The sequence below is a fragment of the Ictidomys tridecemlineatus genome, chromosome 4 (assembly GCF_052094955.1).
Source record: "Ictidomys tridecemlineatus isolate mIctTri1 chromosome 4, mIctTri1.hap1, whole genome shotgun sequence".
In the NCBI taxonomy this organism is placed as follows: Eukaryota; Metazoa; Chordata; class Mammalia; order Rodentia; family Sciuridae; genus Ictidomys; species Ictidomys tridecemlineatus.
The window spans coordinates 56,700,899-56,721,606 of NC_135480.1; the positions used below are offsets into that span (position 1 = coordinate 56,700,899).

Consider the following 20,708-nt stretch of genomic DNA (forward strand, 5'->3'; position numbering starts at 1 on the left):
AGAAAAGAATGGGGAGGGAGAGAAGTCTTAGGGAAGAGGCAGTGAGAAACACTGGACAGATGGGAGAGATGGTGCTGAGAACAGGCAGGAGAGAGGATGAGACGGTCTCGGGAGAGAGTCTGGAGTTCGAGTTTGGAACTGGAAGCTGTGGAGCAGGAAGTGATGAGGCATAGTCCAGACAGAGGCCCCCAGGGACCTAGAGGTCACAGCTGCAGCCGCAGAGCTGACCACGAGTGCCCCGGCAGCATGTGTGAGAGCACGCCTGCCTGTGGGTGGGTCCGCAGGCGTGTGCGCGTGTGCCTGCCTTGTCAGTCTGTACATACATGACAGCAGTCTTGCCCATGGTATGTGTATGTGCCTCTTTATATAGGGGGGATTTCCAAGGGTGCAAATGTGCCTCTCCATGTGAGGTCCATGAGAAAGTGTCTTCATTTGTGTGCATAAGTATGCCTGCATATATTGCTGGGGGGGCTTCGTGTAAATGAACAGGCAGTCTGTGTGTGAAAATGGGCTTCTGAACACATGTAAGGAGGGTGTCTGTGTATGTGCCGTGGCTGTGTGTGAAAATGCATCTGTGTAAGTCTTTCATCTGTGTCTGGCAGTGTGTGGGTCTGTGACTTTGAGCATGTGCCTTTGTGTAGGAGTGCATTGGGGGGAGTTTATATTGAACAGGGACCCAGGTTGGGTAATGAAGAGAGCATGGAGATCTGCAGAGTTTGGGAGAACGGGCTGCTTTTACACAGAACATCTGCCTGGGCCCGAGTCCTTCCTCTTCAAAGCTGATCATTCATCTGAGCTTTAATCTCATACTATTGATACATCCTTTCTTCCAGAAAATGTATTGACTGTGAACTATGTGCTATGCTTCATGCTACACATAAAAGTGACTAAGATATACCCTTGGCCCTTAAACAGCTCATTGTCTGGGTAGGGAGAGAAATAGTTATAATACAAAGAGTGATATATACATTGACCTCATTGTCCATTACCTTCTCTTCCCCCAAACCACTACTGCTTTCTCTCATTGACTGATTAAATGAATAGGACTAACCTTCAACCCTTGACCCCTAATCCAATCTCTGATTGGATTCAAGTGTTTTACAGATAAGGAAATAACACTAATACTGGACTCAAATCCAGCCCAAACTCCAAAGCCCCTGCTTTTTTAGTGGCCTTGCACAGATGGGAGAGATGAAAGTTTGAAGCTTAAGTGGAGGTCAGAAACGCACTTCCCTTCAGAGGACAGGAAGTCCTAGAGCAGAACAAATTTATAAAGACTCAAGGACAAACTTCTGTAGCTACATATTGACCAAAATGTCTCAGGGTCGTGGGCTTACCTGTTTGTGTGTATGTCATCTGAGTTGGCATAACTGTGGACATTTCTTTCTGAGTGGTTAGTATGTGAGTGTGGTGATGTAAAAGCATGAAGCTCCAACCACTGATTCAGCACTGATTGTCTGCTCATGCTATTGCTCTACTAAATGCCAGAGAAGCAGAAACCAGCTAACACCTGCTACTACCCTCAAGGAGCCTCCAGTCCTGTGCAGGAGGCTCATGGATCACCAGGGCTGCAGTGCAGTTTATTGCTGATGTGTTGCAAAAGCAGTGGGAGCCCAGCAAAACACAATGGGCTCTGCTTGGGATGGCAGAGGGGGTATGTCAGAGAACAACTCATAGAAGACACGACATTTAAACTGGGTCTTAAAATTCAAATAGGAGATGGCCACATGGAGAGGATTTTTAGAAGCTATCTCAGGATGAGATCATACCACGTACAAGGCAAGGAGGAGTTAGGAAGGAGCATGCGACATTTAGTCTTAGAATGCAAGGCATGGTGGGGAAGATAAAGGTAGGAAACACAAGAGAGGTTGACAGGGCTCAGATTGCAAAGACGCACTAAGAGGTTGGGTTTTATGTTGAAATCAGAAGTTCTATACCTAGTATCTATGAATCCTTTGAAACTTCAGGCACAAGTTTGTATCTGTGTCTATCTGCATTTCTTTTTCTGTGGAGAAGCAGTTTTCTGCTTTTAGTAATGGGGAAGTATTGAGAACCTTTAACCAGGAGTGGTTTGGTAAGAGTTTTGTGGCTCTCTGGCCTAGTGGAGATATCAGAGGGTCTGAGCCAGGAGGCAAGGGGACCAGTAAGGAGTTGTAGGAATGCAAGAAGATGACAATGGTTGGCTTGGAAGAGCAGCATTGTGGAAAGGGAGGAAAGGTCAAAACTGAGACATGTTTAGTTAAAATGGTCAGGTTTTAATGACAAAATGGAAATCAGATTGAAGAAAAGCAAGAAAGCAAAGACAGCTTCCAGATTTCTGGCTTGGATACCTGGATGGTGTCCACCTGGACAACTGTTGTTCATGGGAAAGGGAAGGGAGGAGGAAAATCAGTTTGAGGTGAAGTTTGGGAATATGTTGTGAAGTCCGGTATTTTGCTAGACATGGGTCTCCAGAGCTCGCCAGAGCTGGAGATGGAGATTGGAAAGTCATTGGCAAATAGATGGCACATAAAAAGTGGTTGATACATTTTAACCGAGGCATGAGAGTAAATAAGATCACCCAGGCAGAGTGCAGAGAATGGGAAGAGAGAAACCTGAAGAGCCTCAAAGGTGAAGGGGTGGGCAGAGGATGAATTTGTGAGGGAGATTGCGTAGTGGACAGGGAAGCATGTGGAAGCAAGGCAGGGGGTGGGGTATTACAGTATGAAGCCAAGAGGTGTTCCAGAATGATCCAGCAAGAAGATTTAAAAATGACCATTGGATGTAGAACATGGAAATGGGTGGAAGCTTAGTGATACCAATGTCACAAGAGAGGATGCCTCACTCACTGCATGCAGCAGGAGGTGTGAAAAGGGAGAAAATGGGGGGAAATGAAACCACCTTTCATAAAGGGCAGTGGCTTCCAAATGTCTCTGTTTCTTCCTGCAGCTGCTTTCTTTCAGCCTCTGTTTCCATCTCTCCACTGATTCTACTCTTACTAGTCACCAAATGCCTCCTCTGGGTCTTTAGGCCTCTTCCTTGAAATTTAGCAGCATTTGAAACCTGTTTCTCCTTAGAGCCAAGGCACACTCCTCTTGGGCTGGCTGTTCATCCCTCCCTTCCTCCCTCCCTTTCTTTCTTCCTTTCTCTCTCTCTGACCAATTAACTCTTTGTCCATCTGATAGTTAAGGCCAGAAAAGAGGCTCACTCCTCACTGCCTGCTTCCAAGCAGTCATTAAACCCTGCCTGTCTCCTCTACCTTCTAATCCCCCTCATATATCATATCCACTATTCACCACTTTCATTTCTAACACTCATCCAAGTCACTGTCAAAGCAATATCATCCCCTAGACTCCTACAGGTACCTCACCATCTTATCTGAATGCCATTGTTTTCCAAAGGGCAGTGATAAAGATGCTCAGACAATGTAAGTCATATCATGGCACTTCTTTAATACTTTAGTGGCTTCATTTGCAATTAGGATCATGTTAAAATCTTTAGTAAGCTTCTGAGTCCTGCCTTGTTTCATACTCGAAGTCCCTAGCTCTACACCTTATGTGCATCACCTACCAGCCCACCCCCAATACTTTTACCCTTTCTAAATCTTGTTCACTGTCTCAGAATGCTTTCCTTCTGATATCCCTCCACCTCTGCCCAACATTGCATAACTAGCACCAACATCTACTCACTATTTATCTCTAAACTTGAATGTCACTTCCTCAGAAAATCTCTTGCTGACTCCCTGTGTTAAGCTCTTTACATGTTATCCTGATTCCTGTACTTCTCCTTCACAGCCTTGATCATATTTATAACTACTTGCCTAACTCCTGACCTGTAGCTTCATGAAGTCAAGGCCTGTTTCCTTTATTCACTGTTGTGTTACCAGTGCCTCCATGTAGGAAGTGCTCAATGTCTTGTTGAATAGAGAAGGAAGCAAGGCTAAGACTAGAGCATACGTAAATACTGGTAGAAGATTCTAGCAGAGAGGAAAAGGTTGACAATTCATGCAGGGCTACCAACTACATGGTTATTGAGCCTGAAAAAGGTATTAGTTCTGGATGACAGAAAATAAGAAAGGATTGACTAAATTTTTAAGTCTAGAGATAGAAGAGAATTTGTGGGCATCAGACCTGAAAAATGGGAAGCAGAGTAATCTGAGAGGGGTCAAGGTAGGATGAAGACTTGTGAGGGCAAAGACTGGAGAGACCTTGAGGAATCCCAAAGCACAGGTTCCTGAGACTGGAGATGGGTATGTGGCAGCATGAGAGTCCTGCTGGAGAATGTCTGCTTTTTGGTATGACCAAAATGACCCACATCCCATTCTCTCTGGACTGTTGATTCCTTCTCTAATGACCATTTTTGTTCTTCTCCTCAGTCAGGGAGCCTGAGGCATAAGTTCCACCTGAGATCAAGCTGGGCCCAGAATCTGGCCTGGAGCAGGAGCCTCAGGCACAGCTGGACTGCCCCTGTCATGCAGAAGGAACTGGGCATTGTGCCCTCCTGCCCTGGCATGAAGAGTCCCAGGCCCCTCCTCCTCCTACCACTGTTGCTGCTGTTGTTGGGAAGTGGTGTGCCAGGCATCTGGGGTCAGGCTGGGAGCCTGGACCTGCAGATTGATGAGGAACAGCCAGCAGGCACACTGATTGGGGACATCAGTGCAGGGCTTCCAGCAGGCACAGCAGCTCCTCCCATGTTCTTCATCTCTGCCCAGGAGGGCAGTGGTGTGGGAACTGACCTGGCTATAGATGAACACAGTGGGGTCGTCCGTACAGCTCGTGTCTTAGACCGTGAGCGGCGGGACCGCTACCGCTTCACTGCAGTCACTCCTGACGGTGCCACTGTAGAAGTTACAGTACGAGTGGCTGACATCAATGATCATGCTCCAGCCTTCCCACAGGCTCGAGCTGCTCTGCAGATACCTGAACATACAGCTCTTGGCACCAGGTACCCTCTGGAGCCTGCCCGTGATGCTGATGCTGGCCGCCTGGGAACCCAGGGCTATGCACTATCTGGTGATGGGGCTGGAGAGACCTTCCGACTGGAGACACGCCCTGGTCCAGATGGCGCTCCCGTGCCAGAGCTAGTAATTACTGGGGAGCTGGACCGAGAGAACCGCTCACACTATATGTTGCAGCTAGAGGCCTACGATGGTGGTTCACCACCCCGGAGGGCCCAGGCCCTGCTTGACATAACACTATTGGACATCAATGACCATGCTCCGGCTTTCAATCAGAGCCGCTACCATGCTATGGTTTCAGAGAGCCTGGCCCCTGGCAGTCCTGTCTTGCAGGTATTTGCTTCTGATGCTGATGCTGGTGCCAATGGGGCTGTGACTTATGAGATCAACCGAAGGCAGAGTGAAGGTGATGGGCCCTTCTCCATCGACGCACACACAGGATTGCTGCGGCTGGAGCGACCACTGGACTTTGAGCAGCGGCGGGTCCATGAACTGGTGGTGCAGGCACGGGATGGTGGGGCTCACCCAGAACTGGGCTCAGCCTTTGTGACTGTGCATGTGCGAGATGCCAATGATAATCAACCCTCCATGACTGTCATCTTTCTAAGTGCAGATGGATCTCCCCGAGTGTCTGAGGCTGCCCCACCTGGACAGCTTGTTGCTCGCATTTCTGTGTCAGATCCCGATGATGGTGACTTTGCCCATGTCAACGTGTCCCTGGAGGGTGGAGAGGGCCACTTTGCTCTAAGTACCCAAGACAGTGTCATCTATCTGGTATGTGTGGCTCGGCGGCTGGACCGAGAAGAAAGGGATGCCTATAACTTGCGAGTTACAGCCACAGACTCAGGCTCACCCCCACTGCGGGCTGAAGCTGCCTTTGTGCTACATGTCACTGATGTCAACGACAATGCACCTGCCTTTGACCGCCAGCTCTACAAGCCTGAGCCATTGCCTGAGGTTGCACTACCTGGTAGCTTCGTAGTGCGGGTGACAGCCCGGGATCCTGATCAAGGCACCAATGGTCAGGTCACCTATAGTCTGGTTCCTGGGGCTCACACCCACTGGTTCTCCATTGATCCCACCTCAGGCATCATCACCACAACTGCCTCCCTGGACTATGAGTCGGAACCCCAGCCAGAGCTGATTGTGGTAGCCACAGATGGGGGCCTGCCCCCTCTAGCTTCTTCTGCCACAGTTAGTGTGTCCCTGCAAGATGTGAATGATAATGAGCCCCAGTTCCAAAGGACTTTCTATAATGCCTCACTGCCTGAGGGTACCCAGCCTGGAACCTGTTTCCTGCAGGTAGGTAGGCCCTGAACACTGTACTGTGGGCAAGGGGGATCTGAGCAACATAGGGGACCTCAGAGTAGGAACCAAGCCTTGCAGGTGCATATGTTGGTGATGACTTATGTCAGAGGGTTCAATCCTATCCTTTGAGCCCCAGAGCCTGTGCTAAGGGTGAGGGATTGTTGAGAAGATAAGAAAGTAAGTTGCAAAAGCTAAGGCTAGTAATTTGGTAGTTGAAGAAATGTAGATTATATCTAAAGGAAAAGTTTCTCGCAGGGTCAAGAAGTAAAAGAAATAATCTCAAAGCTGTTCTGAAGGGCTGAGATGGAGATTCTGTAGTTCCTGTCCCCTCAGGGAGTTGCCAGCATTTATGAAGCCCTTCATGCCTAGTCCAGTGCTGGGCTATGCTGGAAGAAATCTCTGTTCCTGCCTATGGAACTGTGCCTTGATGGGACACGTGGGCTCAGAGATGAGGATGAGAGGTAGCAAGAACTATCTAGTGAGATCCTGATGTCCAGAGCAGGAAGGCCTCTCTGGGGAAGAGACAAGAGACCTGGACAGACTGAAGGAAGCACAGGCTGGCATTAAGTCAGGCCTGGAAGACACAGAAGGAACATGAACCTTGAGAGGCAGTCTGAGGCTACAATACAGAAATCCTTGGATACCACACTGTGAGTCACTAGGTCCTTACTTGGAAAGCAAAGGAAGTCACTGAACTTCCTTGAGATGGAACGGTCATGGTTACACACACACAAACATACACACACACACACACTTATTTATTCATTTTAAATAACTGACTTTTAATGGATCAGTGGGTGAGTGATAAATCATTCCTCGGCACTACAAACCTAGCACTGTGTTGGATCCAGAAAACAGGTCCTAGGCAGGTTCTATCTAGACAGGGAGATAGACCACCAGCTAGTGTTGTAGCAGATGGTATATGATGTGTTCTGGAAGCCCAGAGGCAGGGTTTTGAAGAACTAATGAGATTTCGCCAAATAGATAATGTGGGGGTATATGGACAGAGATGCCAATCCTACAGAAAAAAAGGACTGATGAATAAATATCATGACATGTTGAGACTTAACAGGTTGTCCTTGACTGTACTAATGAGAAAGGACTGGGTTGAAATGAAACAAAATAGTAGATGGGGCCAGATTGCCATCTTTGGCTTAGGACTCACAGGAAACCAATGAGGGGCTCTGAATAAATCTAATGTCTTTTGGAAATATTGCTTTGGCTGCATCTTAAGTATAGCTGGAGAAGAGAATATTCCTCTTAAAAGACTTGTGCTTAAAGTCTGCTGGACCCCTGAGTATCTCCTCAGTGGCTGCTTTTGGCCTAGACTTCCAGGCTAGTGCCTGGACCTGGCTGACCCTTTGGCATCCAGCCAGGCTGGATTTTTGCCTGCCTGCTGCTGTCTGGCTCCCACCACCCACTCTCCCATGTGTTTACTCTTCCTCTTGGCCAGGACCAATGGGTTATTGCTTCCAAACGTATTCTCTCACCATTAGTTCCTAAAGCAAAAGGGCAACTCTCCAGATGGTTTCCCAGAGTTTTTACTATTAGTAACCATGAAGAAGAGGTACAAATGACTATTGGGGGTTTATAACCATACAAGGTCTTGATGTTTGACTTATTCAATATACACTTATAGAATCTGTACCATTTGCCAATCACTGTACTAGAAATGCAGTGTACAGTAATGAACAAATCAACCCTCATCTCACATAGATTGTGTGTAGAGCAGAGATTCATTTGCAAAGAAATAGATTATTATAATAAGAAAACCTCCAGGGTGGGGATATAGGCAGTATGAGTGTTTCCCAAGGAAAAGAACCCTTAAATGAACACCTGAAGAATGAATAGGAGTTTATGAGGGGACCAGACAGGGGAAAGGTTCCAACCTAGGTGACATACACATAGAAGTGGGAGAGTCTGACTTGTTCAAGGGGCTACAAGTGGTTCAGTATCTCTGGAGTTTAAGATATGAGATGGAAGAGTGCAAAAATGAGATTGTGCAGGTAGGTCAGACAATGAGCAGCCAAACCAAGCAATGTGGGCTTTTTCTAAAGGGAACACTGAAGATTTTTTAGTATAGGAGTGAAATAATCAGATTTGTTTTCTCAAATGGTAAGTCAGTTGTTCACGATTTCGGGTAATTTTGCCCTCAGAAGAGATATTTGGCGATGTCTAGAGACAGAGATTGTCATAGCTGGTGGGATGTTACTGGCGTGTGGGGGATAGGATGCTGTTAACCATCCAATAATGCGCACAACATCCCCAACAATAAAAAATCATCTGGTTTAAAATGTCAGTAGTAGTACCAACATTGAGAAACTCTGTGTAGGGTAGAGGTTGGAGGGTAGGCCACCTATGAGAAGGGAATTACAATAGTCCAGGGAGTGTTGACTTAGGCCTAATCAGGACAGTGATAATGGCAATGGGTAGGAGTAGAAAAATAGTAGAAATGAGGACTTACTGAGTCCCTGGCTGATTGATATACCAGGTGAGGAAAAAGGAAAAACTGATTTCTGGCTTGAGCAACTGTGTAAATGGAAGAGTCATTAGGGCAGGTTTGGAATGATCACGAGTTTAGTTTTGGATATGCTGGATTTAAGGTGGCTGTGGGACATCCAAGTGGAGATGTTGAACAGGCATCTGGTTATACACATTTGCAGTTTAGGGTAGTTGTCCAGACCAGAGAGAAAGGATCAATGATGACTGAAGCCAGGCAAGTGAAAGAGAAAACTGAAGAGAGTATGTAGGATGAGAAAAGGCCAAGGAGCAATTTCAGGGAGCATCAGTTTATGACAGCAAGCAGAGTAAGAGGAGATGAAGAAGGAATGGAGGATGGTGAAACAGTGAGAAAAGGAGGAGGAGAATATAGTGTCCAGAAATCAAAGTAGGAAATGCACCTAGAAAGGAGGTCAGGATGGACAGATGCAGTGAGTTAAGAATCTAGTAGGAATTTGAGAGAGTTCACATATAAGGGTCTTTCTTCTTGAAACAGTGCATCTGGTAAAGAGCCAGGGATTGGGTGGAGACAGAGGAGAGGAGTGAGGTTTATTACAGCAATTGGGGCAGCATGGGAGAGGGAGCTGACCAAGGTTGGACTGAGAAGCTGAGCTGAGAACCCACTGTAAAAGGAGATTGTGTTTGCTGTGAAACCTCCAAGCAGGAACTGTACAGGTCAGGAAATTCACTTTTGCCTTGGTCATTTCCAGTCAATGCCCCTGTGCCTTTGGGGGTCACTTCCTGACAACTTCCCCTGACCACTGTTTATTGCTTTCTTCCTGCTGCGAGTCAGAGGGCAAAGGTCTTTAACAGCTTCTAAAGATGGTGCCACAGCTGTCCTGCTGCCCACAGGGATTGATGCAGGGGGAAGTCTGTCTCCTGGGATATCCGGGCCCACAGCCACAGTTAGAGTAGGAACTGTTTCCAGGGTTCAGCTGTAGCAGGGTCTTAGTGTCTCCAGGAAAGTAAACAATGGCACAGATCACTTCTTTCGGGGCCTGGGCAACAATCAGTAATCCTTGGCCAGCTTTCTCTCTGAGCACATTTTCTGGCTGAGAAAGGGAACGCTCCATCTTCCTTTTGCAGCATATCATGACCCTGAGGTCCTTCTACTCACAAAGAGCACTTTGTCATAGCCTGCAGCAGTCAGCACCAGCTAACTCACTATTGAGGGCCTAATGTGGACCCAGTGTAAAAAACTTAGTATGAAAGGAGGTTTTGTTACAATGCAGTCTATCAGAATGTCCATTTTCTCAATCAACGAATACACATAGGGCACCTATTGTGTATTTGGCCCTATCATAGGCAAAAGGTGCATGAGCCACATGGATAAATCCATGGAGCAGACCCTATAGTGACATCAGATCTCATTGTGTAATGATCAACTCAATAAAGATTAGACTCATAATTTCAATCTTAATAATTATATGGGTTGGTCAGTTCTCCGTTCAGGGAGATTAGGACATTTGGTGAGGGTTATTAATTTCTGTGTGAAATTTGAGGTTCCAGCCCTCAGCACTTATCTTTGTAGGTACAGTTGGTCCTTGTTATTTGCAAACTCACATTCTCTAAAATATATTTGTAACTCCAAAAATCAATACTTGGAGCCCTTTTGCAGTCATTCTCAGACATGTGCAGAACAATGAAAAATTTGAGTCACCCAATATGCACATACCCAGCTGAGTTTGAAAAAGTGATGCTTTGCCTTTTGTTTTAGCTCCTGTATAAGTTAGACCTCAAAAACACATCTACTTTTTGATTTCTAATTAATGCTACTTTGTGTGTGTGTGTGTGTGTGTGTGTGTGGTTGTGTGTATGAGAGAGAGAGAGAGAGTGTGTGTGGGTGTTTGCTATTCCAAATGCTCTCTAGGCATAGTGCTGGAGTACTATCTAGTATTCCTAGGCATAAGAAAGCTTTGATGTGCCTTACAGAGAAAATGCATGTGTTAGATAAGTTTATTCAGGCAGGGGCTGGGATTGTGGCTCAGCGGTAGAGCACTCGCCTAGCACGTGTGGAGCCCTGGGTTTGATCCTCAGCACCACATAAAACTAAATGAATGGAATAAAGCTATTGTGTCCAACTACAACTAGAAAAGTTAATTTAAAAAAAAGTTTATTCAGGTATAGTTATAGTGTTAATGGCTGTGAGTTTAATGTTAATAAATTGTTTTTAAACAGAAACACACATAAAACAAGGTTATATATTGACCATTTAACAAAAGAGTTGTGACCAGAGACTCTCAGGAACCTACCAAGTGGTGAGGTCTGGGCTGGGAACAGGTTTTGGTCCACTTACCTTCTTCTGGTCAAAAAAATGGGGCCTCACTCACCCTATCCTCTCCTCAGGTGACAGCCACCGATGTTGACAGCGGCCCATTTGGCCTCCTCTCCTATTCTTTGGGTGCTGGACTTGGGGCCTCTGGGCCTCCCCCGTTCCGCATTGATGCCCATAGTGGTGATGTGTGCACAACCCGGACCCTGGACCGTGATCAGGGGCCCTCAAGCTTTGACTTCACAGTGACAGCTGTGGATGGGGTGAGTAGGCAGACCTTAGGAAGGGAAAGTGGAGTAGAGCACTCACCAGGGCCAGGCAGGGCCCACCTGACCTATGGTTGCATGTCCCACCAGGGAGGCCTCAAGTCCATGGTATATGTGAAGGTGTTTGTGTCAGACGAGAACGACAACCCACCTCAGTTTTATCCATGGGAGTATGCTGCCAGTCTGAGTGCTCAGAGTACACCAGGCACAGCTGTGCTAAGAGTGCGTGCCCACGACCCTGACCAGGGACCCCATGGGCGACTTTCCTATCACATCTTGGCTGGTAATAGCCCCCCACTTTTTGCCTTGGATGAGCACTCAGGTAAGGATCCTCCCATTACCAGGACCTGGCCCCAGGCTCCTCTCCCCAGTAAATGTTGTATTGCTTTCCCTTCCAAAACACTTCCCTATTCTTTCCCTTATATATCTCTGATTCTATCCCTTCTTTAGGGTTGTTGACAGTAGCCTGGCCTTTGGCCAGACGGGCTAATTCTGTGGTACAACTGGAGATTGGAGCCCAGGATGGAGGTGGCCTACAGGCAGAACCCAGTGCCCGAGTCAACATCAGCATTGTGCCTGGAACCCCCACACCACCAATATTTGAGCAACTACAGTATGTTTTTTCTGTGCCAGAGGATGTGGCACCAGGTACCAGTGTGGGCATAGTCCAGGCACACAACCCACCAGGTATGATTTAGCATTATACGCACTTGGTGCCACATTCAGATATCCCAGTATAGACCTCTAACACCATCTCAAGGTGCCCTACAGTATCATACTATAGATAGCCCCAATAATAAACATTATGGAACATGAATACCACCTTAGTGCCAATCAACTTCTCTGCCAGTGCCTGCCTCTCTTTTAATACTTTGAAAAATATACGTGTGGGTACCACTCAACTCTTCTTGGGATTAGAGTCTGGGAGCTGACTCAACAGGTGCCCCCCTGATCTCTTTCCTGACCCTTCTCTCCTCCTCCTTAGGTCGCTTGGGGCCTGTGACCCTTGCCTTATCAGGCGGGGATCCCCGGGGACTCTTCTCCCTAGATTCGGCCTCAGGGCTGTTACAAACACTTCGCCCTCTGGACCGGGAGCTTCTGGGACCAGTGTTGGAGCTGGAAGTACGAGCAGGCAGTGGAGTGCCCCCAGCTTTCACAGTAGCTCGGGTACGGGTACTACTGGATGATGTGAATGACAACTCCCCTGCCTTTCCTACACCTGAAGACACGGTATTGCTGCCACCAAACACTGCCCTAGGGACTCCCATCTATACCCTGCGGGCTCTGGATCCTGATTCAGGTGTTAACAGTAGAGTCACCTTTACCTTGCTTGCTGGAGGTGATGGGGCCTTCACCGTGGACCCTACCACAGGTCATGTACGGCTTATAGGACCTCTGGGGCCCCCAGGGGGGCCAGCCCATGAGCTGGAACTAGAGGCCCGGGATGGGGGCTCCCCACCACGCAATAGCCACTTTCGACTTAGGGTGGTGGTACAGGACTTGGGGACCCGTGGTGTGGCTCCCCGATTTGACAGCTCTGTCTACCGTGTGGACCTGCCCTCTGGCACCGCCCCTGGAACACAGGTCTTACAAGTGCAGGCTCAGGCACCAGATGGAAGCCCTATCACCTATCACCTTGCAGCAGATGGAACAAGTAGTCCCTTTGGCCTGGAGCCACAGAGTGGGTGGCTGTGGGTACGGGCAGCACTGGACCCTGAAACCCAGGAGTTATACACACTGAAGGTAATGGCAGTATCTGGATCCAAAGCTGAGCTGGGGCAACAGACAGGCACAGCCACCGTGAGGGTCAGCATACTCAACCAGAATGATCACAGTCCCCGCTTGTCTGAAGAGCCCACCTTCCTGGCTGTGGCTGAGAACCAGTCCCCAGGGACCAGTGTGGGCCGGGTTTTTGCCACTGACCGAGACTCCGGACCTAATGGACGTCTGACCTACAGCCTGCGACAGCTGTCAGAGGACAGCAAGGCCTTCCGTATCCACCCCCAGACTGGTAAGCACTGGGACTCAAATTCTGAGACTCCTCAGCCTCATCCCCAGACTGATAAACACCCAGAAAGGATCCTCAATTCCCAACCTAGATCCTGGCCATTCAGACCAGGAGTCAGCCTGGAATTTAGTCCCTGCCTTCCCTCCCACACGCCCCAACCCCAGGGTCTTACCTGTAGTCCTCAGGCTACATATCACTGTCTCATATGTGATCTCCATCCTGCATTCCCAGGAGAAGTGACCACACTCCAAACTCTGGACCGGGAGCAGCAGAGCAGCTACCAGCTCCTGGTGCAGGTGCAGGATGGGGGGAGTCCACCCCGTAGCACCACAGGCACCGTGCACATTGCAGTGCTTGACCTCAATGACAACAGTCCCACCTTCCTGCAGGCTTCAGGGGCTGCTGGTGGGGGCCTCCCTATACAGGTATGTGTAGTGTCAGGACCCTGTCCTGAAGAAGTGTGAGAGGGAGTGGGGTGCTGTCATCACTGTGATTGTACAAATTCTCAATATCGTCACAGCTCTGCCCTCTAGGCCTCCCTCAGATTATACTGCAGCCACATAATCCATAGAACTGTAGGGTAAGAGAGATTGCCTCCTGCAACAGGCATGAGAGCAAAAGAGGGGCTCTGCCTACACACTGGTGAGGGGAACTTGATTCTGAGTTTTCTCAAAAACAGGAAGGAGATAATAAGTTTTGTCTCTGTAGGTTCCAGACCGAGTGCCTCCAGGAACACTTGTAACAACTCTGCAGGCCAAGGATCCCGATGAGGGGGAGAATGGGACCATCTTGTACACCCTAACTGGTATGGGGTGGGGTGGGGTGGGGTAAAGGGAGTTGATGAGTGATGGCATATGCTCATGGCCCCAAACCCTCATTCTTGCTCTGCCTTGTCTCCAGGTCCTGGCTCAGAGCTCTTCTCTCTGCACCCTCACTCAGGGGAGCTGCTCACTGCAGCTTCCCTGATCCGAGCAGAACGGCCCCACTATGTGTTAACGTTGACTGCTCATGACCAAGGCAGCCCTCCTCGGAGTGCCAGCCTCCAACTGCTTGTGCAGGTATGGCTCCCCTTCCCTACTGTCTACCGGCTTCCCCATACCTGCTCTGTGGGCCCCTCTTCGGTAGTTCTAGCTTCTTGGGGGTCCTTGGGCCCTCTTGTAAAGCTATTCTAACCATCCTAACCTACTACCAAGGAGCCAGTGCAGACTTTCTTTAATATGAGCCCTTCTGATTCCATCTCCCCTCTGTTACACAACAGGTGCTTTCCTCTGTTCGTGTTGCCGAGCCGCCCCCGGATCTTGCAGAGCCTGACCCAACAGTGCCAGTGCCTGTGGTGCTGACGGTGACGGCGGCTGAGGGGCTTCTCCCGGGATCCCTGTTGGGCTCAGTAGCGCCCTCAGAGTCAGCTGGTGTAGGCGCACTCACCTACACGCTGGTAGGCGGCGCCGATCCTGAGGGCACGTTCGCGTTGGACGCAGCCTCGGGACGTTTGTACCTGGCGCGGCCTTTGGACTTCGAGGCGGGCCCAGCTTGGCGTGCGCTCACAGTGCGCGCGGAGGGGCCGGGAGGCGCGGGCGCGCGGCTGCTGAGAGTTCAGGTGCGCGTGCAGGACGAGAACGAACACGCCCCCGCCTTTGCCCGGGATCCTTTGGCTTTGGCGCTGCCGGAGAACCCAGAGCCCGGGGCGGCGCTGTACACTTTCCGCGCATCCGACGCCGACGGCCCGGGCCCCAACAGCGAAGTGCGCTACCGCCTGCTACGCCAGGAGCCGCCAGTGCCGCCTCTTCGCCTGGATGCGCGCACCGGAGCGCTCACCGCTCCGCGCGGCCTGGACCGGGAGACCACACCTGCGATCCTACTGCTGGTAGAGGCCACCGACCGGCCAACCAACGCCAGCCGCCGCCGAGCAGCGCGCGTTTCTGCGCGCGTCTTTGTCACAGATGAAAATGACAACGCTCCAGTCTTCGCTTCGCCCTCACGTGTGCGCCTACCAGAGGATCAGCCTCCCGGACCCGCAGCACTACATGTGGTAGCCAGGGATCCAGACCTAGGAGAGGCGGCACGCGTATCCTATCGCCTGGCAGCTGGTGGGGATGGCCACTTCCGGCTACACTCCAGCACTGGTGAGAGTTGTGCCTAGGGGGTGAGGACGAGAAGGGTTCTAGTGTGGAGGGAATGTTGAGGTTGCTACCAAACCTGTCTTACTGCCTACCTAGGAGCGCTGTCTGTGGTACGACCTCTCGACCGGGAGCAGAGAGCTGAGCACATTCTGACTGTGGTGGCTTCAGATCACGGCTCCCCTCCACGCTCCTCCACTCAGCTCCTGACTGTCAGTGTCGTTGATGTCAATGATGAGGCACCTATTTTTGAGCAGCAGGAGTACAGCGTTCTCTTGCGTGAGAATAGCCCAGCTGGCACATCTCTGCTAACTCTGCGAGCAACCGACCCTGATCTAGGTAAGAACTGGGCTGATGAATTGTGAGAGGGATGGAGGGAATGAAGAGTATATTTACCCTCTGATCACCCTCCATGCTGTCTTCCTCAGGGGCCAATGGCCAAGTGACTTATGGAGGCATTTCTGGTGAAAGCTTCTCTCTGGACCCAAACACTGGCGTGCTCACTACCCTTCGGGCCCTGGATCGAGAGGAGCAGGAGGAGATCAACCTGACAGGTACACTTTAACAGGACCCCAAGAGCCAGAGGTGCTGTAAACATGGACAAAACACCCAAAGTACTTTAGAGATTTCTGTGTTACAGCACAGCTTGTTATAGTTTGGGACTTTTCTGAGGAGTCTGGAGTTAGGAAATTTACATGGTAAACTGACTACTAGGCTGTCATCACTGTGATCATATAAATTCTCAAATGCATATTGTCACAGCTCTGCCTTCTAGGCCTCCCTCAAATTATACTGCATCCATTTAACAGCTTGAAGCATATTGATATTGAGTATTAGAGTGGTCAGGTGACTTGCTTAAGCTAACATATCTTGGAAATGGCAGGACTGGAACTTGAGTCTGGATCTTTCAATACCTCAGTGTCTTTTCTGTCGCAGCACCACTAATTCAAGATACATCTTGTATGTATCAAACTTGGGAGTTGGGAAGGAAAAGAACATATTCTTGCACATGTATGCTATGCATGTATATATGTGGGCCTAGTGTGTGTATAGAAATAGATGATTTCTGGTTTGTGTGTGTAATTTATGTGTGTATTGGTAAACATGTATGAACACTGTGTGGTATTGATTTCACCACAGGATGGGGACAGACTAGACCTCATTAATTTTGCTTGCCCACAGTATATGCTCGGGATAGGGGTTCGCCCCCTCTGTTAACTCATGTCACAGTAAGAGTGGCTGTAGAGGATGAGAATGACCATGCTCCAACCTTTGGGAATGTCCACCTGTACTTGGAAATACCTGAGGGCCAAGACCCCCAGACTCTTACCATGCTGAGGGCCTCCGATCCAGATGTAGGAGCCAATGGGCAGCTGCAGTACCGGATCCTTGGTGAGAATTATCCTATATGCACTGACTCGGCACTCACTAGCCTGATTCTTGCTCCTTGCTAGCCACTGACAGTTTCAGTCAGTTTTTCTGTGTCTCCTTTCTTCTCTGTCTCCCACTTTTTCTTTCATGCTTATATCAGTGTATCTGGGTATCTCTATGCCTTTCTAGCTCCTTAGCTCCCTTTTTGTCTCTGTGTTTATCTTTCTGTTTGTCTCTTATAACAGTGGTTCTCAAGTTTTTGGTCCCAGGAATTAATTTTTGAGAACCTTAAAGGATTTTTATGTGGATCATATCAATATTTATTGTGTTAGATGTTAAAACTTACACAATTTTTAGGTATCCTTGAGAAAAAAGCCACTGAAGTGTACTGAAGTGCACAACGGAATGTTACAATTTTAAATAGCAATTTGTTGGACAATGATGAAGTTGCAGAGGTTATAGGTAGAACTTCAGAAGGTAGCCATATAAACTGAATCTCTAAAAATACACATATTCATACCCTAAACTTTCTCCCTATTCTATAAGTTATGTACAACAATACATAAGCACACATTTCATTAACCAAGTGATGATGTCATTATGCCATGTAGCATCTGTAGACTCCTGTATGTATATCTGTGAGATGAGAATGAAAAAGGCATGTAATTTTTATGAAAGTAGTTTGACCTTATGTATATGAAGGAGCCTCAGGGGATTCCTAGGAATTCCAAGACCACACTGTAAGTGATAACAACTGCTTGATAGTATCTTGCTTTACTGTTTTTATTTCTGATCTTTGTCTTTCTCCCATCCCATTTCCAACCCCTGTATTTCCTTCTGCTGTTGCTTATAAACCACCACCATCCCCATGAAATGAGACATGCATGATTATGTGTATATACCCTTCTCTGCAGATGGGGACCCATCAGGAGCCTTTACCCTAGATGTTGCCTCTGGGGAATTTGGCACCTTGAGGCCACTAGACCGGGAGGTGGAGCCAGTGTTCCAGCTGCGGATAGAGGCCCGGGATGGAGGCCAGCCAGCTCTCAGTGCCACTGTACTTGTGACAGTAACAGTGCTGGATGCCAATGACCATGCCCCAGCCTTTCCTGTGCCTGCCTACTCTGTAGAGGTGCCTGAGGATGCACCTGCAGGGACCCTGTTGCTGCAACTACAAGCTCATGACCCTGATGCTGGGGCCAATGGTCATGTGACCTACTACTTGGGTTCAGGTACAGCAGGAGCTTTCCTGCTGGAGCCTACTTCTGGGGAACTTCGCACAGCCACAGCCCTGGACAGAGAACACTGTCCCAGCTATGCCTTTTCTGTGAGTGCAGTGGATGGTGCAGCTGCTGGGCCCTTGAGCACAACAGTGCCTATCACCATCACAGTGCGTGATGTCAATGATCATGCACCCACTTTCCCCACTAGCCCTCTGCGTCTGCGCCTACCTCGCCCAGGCCCTAGCCTTAATACTCCAACTCTGGCTCTGGCCACACTACGAGCTGAAGATCGTGATGCTGGTGCCAATGCCTCCATTCTGTACCGGCTGTCAGGCACACCGCCTCCTGGTACTACTGTGGACTCTTACACTGGTGAAATCCGGGTAGCCCGTTCTCCTGTATCTCTGAGTCCCCAAGATCGTGTCCTCTTCATTGTGGCTACTGACCTTGGTCGTCCAGCTCGCTCTGCCACTGGTGTGGTCGTTGTTGGACTGCAGGGGGAGTCTGAGCGTGGACCCCGCTTTCCCCGGGCTAGTAGTGAAGCTACACTTCGTGAGAATGCACCCATAGGTAGGTGCCTAGCCATGTGTCCCAGATTTGTATCCTTGGATGGTTTACTCATTGAAAATGTCTCCCAAACCCCCCTAGTACTCACAGTCCAACTGATACTATCCTCTCTCATCCTCTCTACAGGGACTCCTATTATTTCCCCCAAGGCTGTCCATGCAGGGGGCTCAAATGGACCCATCACCTATAGCATTCTCAGTGGGAATGAGAAAGGAATATTCTCTATCCAGCCTAGTACAGGTAAGGAGGGGAGCAAGGGCTCTAAGGGAACAGCCTCCTGAGAAATAGGTTCTTTGGGCCAGAGAAGGCTTTAATGTGAAAGGAGTTGCCCTGGATTAAGGGTGAGGCTCCAGGCAAGGAAAGTGGCTGTGACTGATGCAGTTTCCTCCCAACAGGAGCCATCACAGTTCGCTCAGCAGAAGGATTGGACTTTGAGACAAATCCACGACTGCGATTAGTCCTACAGGCAGAGAGTGGAGGAGCCTTTGCCTTCTCTGTGCTGACCCTGACCCTTCAAGATGCCAATGACAATGCTCCCCGTTTCCTGAGGCCCCATTATGTGGCTTTCCTGCCAGAGTCCCGGCCTTTGGAGGGGCCCTTGCTGCAGGTGTGGAGAGTGATAGGAAGTTAGGGGGCAAGGGCTGGTCATATTTGTTTGTGGCCAAGCCAATGCCAGCAACCTCCTACACTCACCAGGTGGAGGCAGATGATCTGGATCAAGGCTCTGGAGGACAGATCTCCTATAGTCTGGCTGCATCCCAGCCAGCACGGGGTTTATTCCATGTAGACCCAGCCACAGGCACTATTACTACCACAGCCATCCTGGACCGTGAGATCTGGGCTGAAGCACGGTAAGGCCTGGCCCCTATGGACCCAAGACCCCATCCTAGGTCTGTCTAGTTTCCAATTCCTGCCTTGAATCCCTCTCTGTCCCTAGGCCACCCCATGAATTCCCCCAGAACCCAGCTCTTTCCTGAGTTCTCCTAGCCCTTTGCAGGGTCCCCTTCTATACCCAGACCCTGCTCCTTGATTGTGCTCTGTGTCCAGGCTTGTACTGATGGCCACAGACAGAGGAAGCCCTGCCCTTGTGGGTTCAGCTACCCTGACGGTGATGGTCATCGATTCCAATGACAATCGCCCCACTATCCCCCAGCCTTGGGAGCTCCGAGTGTCTGAAGGTAAGGGCTGGTAAAACAAGAGGTATAAAGGGGTGGCTGAGAGGCATTAATTCTCATCCTGCAGTTCCAGGGTTGCTTGGAACCCTGTCAAAACAACCTCGTCCCATATATTGCAGATGCACTATTGGGCTCAGAGATTGCACAGGTAACAGGGAATGATGTGGATTCTGGACCAGTGCTGTGGTATGTGTTAAGTCCATCTGGGCCTCAGGATCCTTTCAGTATTGGCCGCTATGGAGGCCGTGTCTCCCTCACGGGTCCCTTGGACTTTGAGCAGTGTGACTACTACCATCTTCAGCTGCTGGCTCATGATGGACCTCACGAGGGCCATGCCAACCTCACAGTGCTTGTGGAGGATGTCAATGACAATGCACCTACCTTCTCACAGAGCCTCTACCAGGTACCAACTCCCCTGGATGTACCCACAACTGGGCCAGAAATTGTTCCTGTTGGAGGGATGTGACGGAGCTAGAAGTGGTTGGAGTGGGCTGGATGTTGGAGTTACCTTGGAATGGGAGGGTCCCATCTCAGAAAAGCCTTCCAGGTTGTGTGAACTTCTACATCCTGTGGCCAGAAAGGGGAGAAGGTGGGCAGTTCTCATTCAAATATTAAGGAGTATGGGCTCCAAGCCATAATGGACATCAAGCATGGCAGCTTGGCCATGAACACGTTTTCTCACACCCCAGGTAATGCTGCTTGAGCACACTCCCCCAGGCAGTGCCATTCTCTCTGTTTCTGCCACTGACCGTGACTCCGGTGCCAATGGTCACATCTCCTACCATCTGGCTTCCCCTGCTGAAGGCTTCAGTGTTGATCCCAACAATGGTGCGTGTCTTCCCCAGAATGTAACTCCTTTATCTTTGACAATATTGGGCCACATTTGGACCTCACTCCTAGAACTTATTACTCAAAATCTTGATTCCTAGATCTCTGACCTAGGGAGAATATTTCTTCCTTCTGTCT

At 49.3% G+C, this 20,708-nt stretch overlaps 1 protein-coding gene and 1 long non-coding RNA gene across 2 annotated transcripts in view; one reads left to right on the forward strand and one right to left on the reverse strand.

Annotated features, from left to right (window-relative positions):
* LOC144377116 (uncharacterized) overlaps positions 1-13,574 on the reverse strand; it is a 52,863-nt gene extending 39,289 nt beyond the window's left edge. The window contains exon 1 of the long non-coding RNA XR_013437777.1: positions 13,462-13,574. This is a non-coding gene — a long non-coding RNA (uncharacterized LOC144377116). The remainder of the gene's footprint in view (positions 1-13,461) is intronic.
* Dchs1 (dachsous cadherin-related 1) overlaps positions 1-20,708 on the forward strand; it is a 34,698-nt gene that overhangs the window by 9,401 nt on the left and 4,589 nt on the right. Inside the window, exons 2-20 of the mRNA XM_078046565.1 lie at positions 4,355-6,238; positions 11,090-11,278; positions 11,372-11,603; positions 11,732-11,968; positions 12,267-13,292; positions 13,521-13,714; positions 13,998-14,094; positions 14,190-14,347; positions 14,548-15,412; positions 15,506-15,745; positions 15,835-15,960; positions 16,589-16,798; positions 17,692-18,570; positions 18,694-18,807; positions 18,963-19,174; positions 19,264-19,418; positions 19,615-19,745; positions 19,862-20,145; positions 20,432-20,570. Of these exons, the coding sequence (XP_077902691.1) occupies positions 4,451-6,238; positions 11,090-11,278; positions 11,372-11,603; positions 11,732-11,968; positions 12,267-13,292; positions 13,521-13,714; positions 13,998-14,094; positions 14,190-14,347; positions 14,548-15,412; positions 15,506-15,745; positions 15,835-15,960; positions 16,589-16,798; positions 17,692-18,570; positions 18,694-18,807; positions 18,963-19,174; positions 19,264-19,418; positions 19,615-19,745; positions 19,862-20,145; positions 20,432-20,570 (7,276 nt within the window). The 5' untranslated portion in view covers positions 4,355-4,450. The remainder of the gene's footprint in view (positions 1-4,354; positions 6,239-11,089; positions 11,279-11,371; positions 11,604-11,731; positions 11,969-12,266; positions 13,293-13,520; positions 13,715-13,997; positions 14,095-14,189; positions 14,348-14,547; positions 15,413-15,505; positions 15,746-15,834; positions 15,961-16,588; positions 16,799-17,691; positions 18,571-18,693; positions 18,808-18,962; positions 19,175-19,263; positions 19,419-19,614; positions 19,746-19,861; positions 20,146-20,431; positions 20,571-20,708) is intronic.